Source organism: Eurytemora carolleeae, unplaced genomic scaffold (assembly GCF_000591075.1).
Source record: "Eurytemora carolleeae unplaced genomic scaffold, Eaff_2.0 scaffold603, whole genome shotgun sequence".
Taxonomy (NCBI): domain Eukaryota; kingdom Metazoa; phylum Arthropoda; class Copepoda; order Calanoida; family Temoridae; genus Eurytemora; species Eurytemora carolleeae.
In genome coordinates this window covers 177,637-187,457 of record NW_019396807.1, presented here as the reverse complement: position 1 = coordinate 187,457, position 9,821 = coordinate 177,637, and the positions used below count along the sequence as shown (strand labels likewise).

The window sequence follows — 9,821 nt, the reverse complement described above, 5'->3', positions numbered from 1 at the left end:
CCCCCCCCCCCTGAAGGTTCAAACAATGAAAGTACATTTTTAAATAGTCACAATTATATAACAGGTCAGCAATCCTAGTTTTAAGCAACGTTGTTCAATATTTATGAACTGGTTATTCTCTAACTGGTTTAACTCTACTACCCCCCCCCCACACACCTCTAATTAGCATGTAAAACACATAAGTATTAGGGGAGGGAGAGAACCCCCGAATGCCATGAGCCACTGCTATGCAGACACGAGCCTCCCAGATTTGCTAGACAGACTGAGCCTCCACTATGCAAACTAAGCCTTCGCTATGCAGACCATGCCTCCTCTATGCAGTGATTGAGCTTCCACCATACAAAACAGCTTTTTTTAAATCTTGGTTTTTATGTCTAATGAAAAATGTTAACAATTTTTCTTTGACGTAGTAGCATAAGAATTTTACTAAAGATTAGATTCATTTATTGATTGTCATAATTAAAAACATATATGGACTCATAAAGTGGTTTATAAGATTTATACTAAAATTTTAAACATTTCTTACGCAAAAAGGAAGATATTTGGAGAAATATTTCCAGAGTAAAAGTTTGTTTAGTTGTAATCTTTGATTTTAAAAATACCTTTTTTGTTGAAAATGTTAAGATTTAAATAAATTGTACAAATTTTCTAGATTTAATTTGAACTACAAAAAAAGGTATTGCTTAAATCAAAGATTATAAAAGATGAAATGAAATTCAATTAAAATTTTTTTCTCTAAATATTTTTTTTTTCATGGTAAAGAAAGAGATATTATACCACTTTATGATAATTGATAAATATTTCTCATCTTTGAGAAACCTCTCATGCCACTATGTCAAAAAAAAATTGTGAACTTTTTTATTACACATAAAAAACAAGATTTTAAAAAAGCTGTTCTGTATGGCGGAGGCTCGTTCACTGCATAGCAGTGACACGGTTTGAATAACGGAGGCATGGTCTGCATAGGGAAGGCTCAGTCTGTCTAGCAAATCTGGGAGACTTGTGTCTGCATAGCGGAGGCTCATGGCGTCCAGGGGTTCCATCCCCGCGTCAGGAAAAAGAGACACCACCCGTAAAAAAACTAAAAAGAAAAAAAGAGGATAGATCATAAGGCGACATTTTTGGATTGAATGTAACAGTCAGGTATGTATTATCTATATTCTTACTCAGTTGCTCAATTAGAACCGGTTTTTGGCGTTTCAGCGACACGGTTTAAATTCTTTAAATTCTGCTTCAGGCCATTTAAAGCCTCATCCCATATGGGCATTGGGCAACCCTGTCAGCAAACTGAATACAAACCTATCTGTTTTTTAGGCATGGGACGTAAATTCGAGAGTAGAAAATTATTTATTCATGTCATTGTAAATGTAATGGGTATATAAAGTGCGAAAAAGTTTTTGCCAGGATTTATATTTTTTCTAGTTTGTTTAAGAACAAAACGAAACTTTTTTCCACAGAACGTAGTGAGGTGTGAAAATAGGGAAGAAATAAGAAAGTGAAGGGAAGAAAATTTAATTCAGTTTATTTTTTCCTCCAAAACTAGCCCAGAAAATCAAAAAAGGAAGAAAAGTGTTCAAGATTCTCTTCCCCAAAAGTTCTCGCTAAAATCCAACTCTACCTTAAAAGTAGCAGTAGAATGATTTCTGCATTAATGCCACCCAAAGCCCCCGACATCCTCAACTTTTCTCTTCTACTGTTGGTCCAAAACTATAAAACACCCCCCTTATCCCTTTCATGTCTAGTATTTCTCTTTGGGTCCAAAAGTTAACATGCCCCCACCCCTCTGTAACTTACTTATTTCTATTGGGGTTCAACAATACTTACCCCCCTTCCTCTGTCTTTTCTACCTGGTATTTTTCTGGGGGTCCAACAGTATCCACATACACCTCACTCACCTAGGAAAGTACAGTACAGTAAGTTAAAGTAACTTATTGTACAGTACAATACAGTGCAGTAAAGTGGAGTAAAGTACATTACAGTACAGTACAGTACAGTACAGTACAGTAAAGTACAGTACAGTACAGTACAGTGCAGTACAGTAAAGTTCAGTGCAATACAATGCAGTACAGTACAGTAGTAGTACAGTACTGTACAGTACAGTATAGTAGTACAGTACAGTATAGTAGTACAGTACAGTATAGTAGTACAGTACAGTATAGTAGTACAGTACAGTATAGTAGTACAGTACAGTATAGTAGTGCAGTACAATATAGTAGTACAGTACAGTATAGTAGTACAGTACAGTATAGTGGTGCACTACAGTATAGTAGTACATTACAGTATAATAGTACAGCACAGTACAGTAGTACAGTACAGTTTAGTAGTACAGTACAGTACAGTATAGTAGTATAGTACAATATATTAGTACAGTACAGTATAGTAGTACAGTTGCAGTATAGTAGTACAGTACAGTATAGTAGTTCAGTACAGTATAGTAATACAGTACAGTATAGTAGTACAGTACAGTATAGTAGTACAGTACAGTATAGTAGTTCAGTACAGTATAGTAATACAGTACCAGTACAGTATAGTAGTACAGTACAGTATAGTAGTACAGTACAGTATAGTAGTACATCACAGTACAGTAGTACAGTACAGTTTAATAGTACAGAACAGTACAGTACAGTACAGTACAGTACACAGTACAGTGCAGTACACAGTACAGTACACAGTACAGTACAGTACATTACAGTTCAGTTGCAGTACAGTAAAATACAACAGCACAGTACAGTACCTAGGGCGTGCAGTACTTGGTACAGTGATGAGGAGGCAGTCCGTTCCTATCATTGTAACCAAACCGTAAATAACAAGGACGATTATCGTGAGTTTATATTAATTATTTACCTTAACCCCCTTGTCTATAGCAGCTTGTATAAGGCTGATGGCGGTATCGTGGGACATTGTGTTGAGATTATACTTCCCACGTCTGTACATGCTCGTAGATATGTACCTGTACATACAAAAGGTACATGGGTGTACAGTTGGGAAACATCAAAAACCCTCCCCNCCTATGCACATGCTATAAGATATTACATTGTACATAATAAAACTATCTGTACATAGGTTCACATTAGTGTTTACTGTACAGTAAGGAAAACATCTAGACAAACACCCTCTGTACATACAAATAAATTTGTATCTCTTGGGAAATTTTAGTAAGTTAAATAAGTCAAGGGATAAACAAGGGAAACTATATTTTTAAGAACAAAACAATGAAAAAATAGAATTGTGAAAATATAACCTTTAATCAAAAATAGGTGTACCTAGAGAAACGCTCGACTCAAAAACGAAAATTTAATTAATAACCTTTAAAAAATACAATTTATCATCCAATCTAAAAATCAAACCTAATATATAGATATTTTGATAGAGTCGCGTTTTTTCTTTATTTGCGATCTATGTAGCGTTTTTCTAGTATGGCCCTAAAAATAACCGCCAAAGGATGGAAATTAATATTGATGAAATACAAAAAACCTAATAATATACCAGGTTTACATGAATTGCAAAAGCTAATGGTTTTGAAAAAAAAAACTAATAATATTAATATCAATAATTTTTTTTAGAAAAATGAGAACTTACTTAGGAGAAAGCATAGTGATGGCCCAGCCTATATAGCTGTTGTTCACCAAAACCTTCTCTAGCAGCTGATCCCTCTGAGCTTCTGTTAATGCCTGAAAACCACAAAAATCACAATTACGAAAATGTCTTGCACATATTGAAAAAGAAACGTTAGTTCTGAAACTGAAAACATGATTATACCTTTAGGCATGTACGTCACATTTCTCACGACTTCGTTCGAATTTCAAACTTGTGACAACGGTGAAACAGTCCTGTTGTGTAATCCATTCATATTAGTTTATAAGTTGTATGATCCGAACTAGTAGAAGGATGCCGGTCTAGTCTACTGTACCTCCCCGTCTAGTGTAGCCAGTATGTGGTTAACCCAACCAATTAGCATCACTTTTTATTTTTAAGAATCATAGTACTTACTCTCCTCATCCTTGAGCTATCTTCACATATTCTTCATTATCCCCCCTCCTCCTCTTGTAAGTAAGTACTGGGATTCCTCTTTATCCCTGAGCTATCTTGTAGTCTTCACATATCTTCATTATCCCCCTACTCTTGTAAGTAAGTACTGGGATTCCTCTTTATCCTTGAGCTATCTTTCTAATATAAATTAGATATCTGTCAGGGCTTAGAATATATTTAATTACTATAATTAATTACTATAATAATAAAGCTTATAACAAATAAAGTCTTTCACAAAAGCAAGCAGATTGCGCAATTTTTGCAAATAATTTTGCACAGATGCCTTTACAGGGAATTTACACATCATCAGTTATTCTTGAATAAACATTTACGTTTTGAATTTGCAAAATTGAAAATTTTTGCATATTTGAATTAGCTGGGTCAAGGGCTTTTCAAAAATGTATAATTTGTCGCATTTTGTGCATTTTTTGTATTTGCACATTTTTTGCTAAATAACCAGATTTGGTAATAAATAGATTGATTTTTGCAAATTTGCGATTATTGAAGTAGAGCACAACGGCTTTCCAAAAACGTAACAATGTTAAAGATTTGTGTTACAAAAAAAAAAAAGCGGGGGCGGGGTCAATATTATCCCCCCCCCAGTCTATTTTGGTTAAACCAGACGTCAGTCGGAATAGGGTTAATAACATCCTCCCCTCCTCAAAAATGTTTTATTCTTTGAACTTTGGTTTGATGATTTTTGAAGAAAAATAAATAATATGAGGGAAAGGGATAAAGGAAGAAAATGCTAATTAAATTTTTATTTTAAACTCAAAAAACTTTAAATAAAATAAATAGAAAGAAAAATAAACAGAAAAGTTCAGTTCCTTTGATAGCATTTTTTGGCGGTGTTATTAATAATGATTACCATAGGTCCTAGAACAGGTCCTCTTCCTGCTTCATCTACTCCTAGCACACACGGCTCCGTAGTACAAATCTCAGGGATTTCGGAGAATAACTAGATAAAACATAATCTATCTATATCAAGTTAAAATCTCTGTTTGTATGTCCGATCATAACTCATGAACCCCTTGACCTATTTTCCTCAAATTCAGATTGGAGAACTCGAGAGAACAACGGGAATGTTCTTAACTTGGTTTTAAGATTTTACCTTGCTTTTGAAATTCTAAATTAAGTGGGTCCACATGTACAGAGGAAAATAGCCAAAATTGTAATTTACGACTAATAAGCGGCGGGCGTAAGTATGAGTACCCTGGGCAACGCCAGGTTCTCTAGTTAGTATTTATTATTTAATAAAATACTAAATACTTTTGTGAACTGGCTGACTGCAGGTGTACCCGCTCCTTAATGATATTTTTTACCCAAAAACTAATCCCTTAAAATTACCAATTTTCCCAATTTAGAGAATTCAGAGAAATTGTTTTAAGGGATTTGGAGAAATCACTTGAAAACAATGTATACCCCTGTTTAGCTGTTACCAAGCTGTAATCAAGAATAATTTTAATCTTGTGCATAGAATTCACACTGGATAATATAGAGTAGGGGTTATCATACTTAACCATAGAAAAAAATTTAATTGCAGTGAACATTCTTTTAAAACCCAAATATGCGATGTCAAAAAATCTGTAATTAAAAAAGAATTCCATGTTTGGGAAATTGTTGACACGGCAAGGAGAATGTGGCATTTTCAAAATGGCAGACTGTAATTTTGATTTAATGGACTGTAATCACAAATAATCAAAAAAAAAGTTGGGTGTATTTACAAAATGTTTGACTGCAACTTCAAAATGGTGGAATGCAATTACAAAATCGCGGACTGTAATTGCAAAATGATGGACTGTAATTACAAGATAGTGGACAGAAGTCATAAAATATTGGACTGTAGTTACAAAATAATGGACTATATTTACAAAATGTCAATGGTTATTTCAAAATGGTGGACTGCAAATCCAAATAAGGGGACTGTAATTACATTCTAAATGGCAGTGCTTAGGATCCGGATTTGTTGGTTCCGCAAGATTTTGGCTCCGGTTCCGCAACAATATGCGGATCCACGGATCCGGATCCAAGGGGTAAAATATCAACCAAAAACTACAAAAAAAAATTTTTACTCTTAAACCCCAATTCTGAACTTTTGAAAAATTTCCTCATTTCTGAATGGTTTATCAAGTTTTAGGATAAAAACAAGCGAAAAAAAAATCCGGATCCGCATCAAAATTAAATGGATCCTAAGCACTGCTAAATGGACTGGTCGTTCTTCGTTCTCTACCTGAAGATTATTAGAATTATTCTCGACATATTCTGATATATCCATTTTCTTTTCTGAAATACAAATCTAACATAATCAATACAATACAAAATAGTTTTATTACAGATCGAGAAACCATTACAAAACATTTTATTTATTTGTTTTTACTGAATACAATTTTTTATTATATGATTGATTACATAAGTATGCACTTTGTACAAGATTAAGTTTTATGGAGTTTTATTGCGCATAAAGGCTAAAATGAATATTTACTAATTTACAAAACCTCCTGAAATGAGGATATCATTCTTCCACTACACTTTTAGCTGATCTTGGTCCAAAATTAAATTATAATTTCGCATCAGTATTGTAAACATGATATAAGTTACGATTGGTAAACTGGTGTCATTGATAGTTTTATAGTATGACCGATGGTAACATGGTATTACCGATGGTAACATGATATTATCAATTGTAATATGGTATTTCCAATAGTATAAAAATACTACAAGTGAAATACTAGCTAGCTAGTTTAGTTTGCTGAATAATAGTAGTAGAGGTAATACTTGTCACAGTTTCCATCACTTTCTTCAAATTTATCATGCGCCTAGAGGGAAATATTAACAAATTATTAAAAGAATAGATTTCAAGGAAAAAAATTTTTCTTTAAAAATGAAGTCTAAAAAAATAAGACGTGAAAAATTAACAAAAATATTTCTTAGTAGTTCTACGCTAATTATTTATTTACTAAAAAAGAAATTGCTGGGGTTGTTCCCAGGCCCCAGACAATCCATCCGTTCTTCCCCTTACGATACGCATTACGCATCTTTATCACGCCTGAGAACATCTGGTTAATCCACCTTGGTATAGTTCTATAAATGATCCCTGGGCCCCGTCATTTCATGATTTTTTTTGTCTTAATCGTTTCTTTTTTCTTGTTTACGGACCAAGTACGAAATTATCTAATCAAACTCGAATGTGAAAGTAAGCAAGTACTAACTATGGTCCCATTATAAATCTCATGATGAAACTCACAAATCTCAAACCAGATTTTTCAACATAAAAAAATTCATTGCAACATCCTACTACAAGTTAAAACATGTCCCATCTTTCTACTTTAAAAATAACCGAAACCCTTCTGTCAACGGGTTGATATATCGACAAGATTTTATAAAATTGAAAATATTAATTTCCTAAATCCATTACTTTAATTCTAATTATTATTGATAAGGGACCAACGAACACTATTTATCAAGCTTTTTAGTCGCTCTTTTTCTTTATCATGAAATTATTCATTGTTCACTATACAGTACTGTACAGTCTGTGTACAGTGTGAGGTGTACTGTACAGTACAGCGTACAGTGTGAGGTGTACTGTTGTACCTTAAGATGAGTTTTAATCACGAATCTGCTGTGAAAAGCTTTGTGGCAGAGGTCACATGTGTACAACTGCTTTCTGGTAGGCCTGAAGTTTGGTAAGATTTATAGCAAGGGTTTTAATGCAAAAACAAGAATTTATGTTCTTCTAGTATTTAAGTTTGATTTTTTTGCACATGATAATAAAAAAATTTACAACTTGAAAAATATTTGTTAATCTTTTAAATGACAAATTATCGGGCACTGAACTGATAATCATATCCCCCTTACTACCTCAACATTTTGATTTTAAAATACACAAACTTGCAGTGAAATTATATCTTTTAATCTTTTAATTATGAAAATCGAGAAACTTTCAAGTTCTCCATCTTTATCACGCTAATGAATAAATCTCTTCCTGACGGTTGGAGGTATTGGAGAACCAGATTTAGAGGTTTTACTGGAACTTCGGGAACTTTTCTCCAGTCTTAATAAAGTTTTTAAAAATTGTTTCTTTTATAAATAATCGATTCTAACATTTATGTTAAAATAAGAAAAAAACGTTGTAATGTTAAGAATGCTCATGAATGCTCATGAATGCTCAAGAATACTCAAGAATGCATAAGAATGCTCAAGAATTCTCAAGAATACTCAAGAATGCTCGTGAATGCTCAAGAATTCTCAGGAATACTCAAGAATGCTCAAGAATGCTCTAGAATGGGAAAAATTGCTGTAAAAAAGGTTGTAATGTTTTAAAATGTTTTTTTTTTTAACTCGATAAAAAACGTCTATAAAATCTAGAAGATATACTTAGTATGTGTTTCCTGGTGCTTCCTGAGAACTTCTCTTCGTTTACAACTGAACATAAATATTTTTGATTATTCCAGTGCTTAGGATCCATTTAATTTTGATGCGGATCTGGATCCTGGATTCGTACTGGAAAAAATGGATCCAGGTCGTTTCTTTAAGATTTATTGAATTTTTTTAACAAAAAATAATTTTCAAATTTATTGTTTAATCTTTTTTGCTTAATTTTATCCTAAAACTTGATAAACCATTCAGAATTGAGAAGAAATAAAGAAGAAATAAAAATTTCTAAGTTTTAAGTTCCCCCCCCCCCACAACAACAATAAAAATGTATACTCAATATTAGTTCAGCAATCATTATAAAACCTATTAAAAAGTTTAAAAATCTTACCTAAAATCACATTCCTTGCAATAGTATCTTCCGTCTCTATGTGCCAGCTCTTCATGGGTCCTGGAGTAAAGAAAACTATTAAAATAGGGTTCAATATAAACTATTTTCTGTGCTTTATTTTTTTTTTGTATAAATCCCCCACCCCTTTTCTTTAGAGAGAACCCCAATTCAAGCTCGTATTTCTTTTATATTTTTTGGGGTTGATTAATTATACATTCAAAGCACAGGATTTCTACTGGATAACTTTGCGTATAAAACTTTTAAAAAAAACTTATCCTTTCTTACAAAAGCGCAAAAAAAACCTTTTCGAAAGCTGATAGTTACATATAGGTTTAGTATTTTAATTACTTGAGGTTTTCTTCTGCATCCGTAGAGTAGTCACAGTGTGTGCATGAAAACTTCTTGGCGGTTTCATCCTACACGAATATATAGCAATATGACTGTTATCTTCCCCAAATTGTCACCTCTGACTTGGATGCAATAAGGTTTAGCGATAAACAAAATTCGGTAATTTCCAATAAACGCTTTTTGGACACCCCACCCTCTCTCACCTATTAATGGGGGGAACCAAATATTTAAATGTAGCAATTTCTCAATCTCAACGTTAAATAAAAACTCATTCTTTCGAACATCTTCGGCTTAAGTTAATAAGGGGGGGGGGTCCAAAAATCGGATACTAGGAAATTACCGGGGGTCCAAAAGGTATGTCCGATAACTCGACCCATAAATCCAAGCAAAGACTTTTGATATGAGTAGAATCTGACCTCTTCTGATCCTGATCCAGTTTCCTCATCCTGGTTCTCCTCATCTACACTCTCCTCCTCCTCATCCTCCACCTCCTCGTCCTCCTCCTCTCCCTCCTCCTCCTTGTTCTCAGCAATATCTGCCTTCTTGATTGTTATTTTAACCATGGTAAATCTGAAACGAAAACCATAAAGACAAATATCTGTTAATTCTAAGTATGAAGTATAAGTACTTAGAATTACTAGTAAGTTTCCTGATATACGATTTTCAGACTCCCCCCCCCCCC

The 9,821-nt window shown here is 33.5% G+C and overlaps 1 protein-coding gene across 1 annotated transcript in view; it reads right to left on the bottom strand.

Annotated features, from left to right (window-relative positions):
* Positions 1 to 9,725, bottom strand: part of LOC111708887 (ribonuclease H2 subunit A) — a 14,647-nt gene extending 4,922 nt beyond the window's left edge. The window contains exons 1-12 of the mRNA XM_023482395.1: positions 9,556 to 9,725; positions 9,140 to 9,207; positions 8,792 to 8,851; positions 8,404 to 8,451; positions 8,012 to 8,080; positions 7,621 to 7,702; positions 6,780 to 6,845; positions 6,260 to 6,325; positions 4,898 to 4,987; positions 3,580 to 3,671; positions 2,845 to 2,950; positions 1,848 to 1,895 (exon numbers count right to left, since the gene is read on the bottom strand). Coding sequence (XP_023338163.1) covers positions 1,848 to 1,895; positions 2,845 to 2,950; positions 3,580 to 3,671; positions 4,898 to 4,987; positions 6,260 to 6,325; positions 6,780 to 6,845; positions 7,621 to 7,702; positions 8,012 to 8,080; positions 8,404 to 8,451; positions 8,792 to 8,851; positions 9,140 to 9,207; positions 9,556 to 9,702 — 942 coding nt within the window. The 5' untranslated portion in view covers positions 9,703 to 9,725. The remainder of the gene's footprint in view (positions 1 to 1,847; positions 1,896 to 2,844; positions 2,951 to 3,579; positions 3,672 to 4,897; positions 4,988 to 6,259; positions 6,326 to 6,779; positions 6,846 to 7,620; positions 7,703 to 8,011; positions 8,081 to 8,403; positions 8,452 to 8,791; positions 8,852 to 9,139; positions 9,208 to 9,555) is intronic.
* Positions 9,726 to 9,821: the final 96 nt, after the last annotated feature.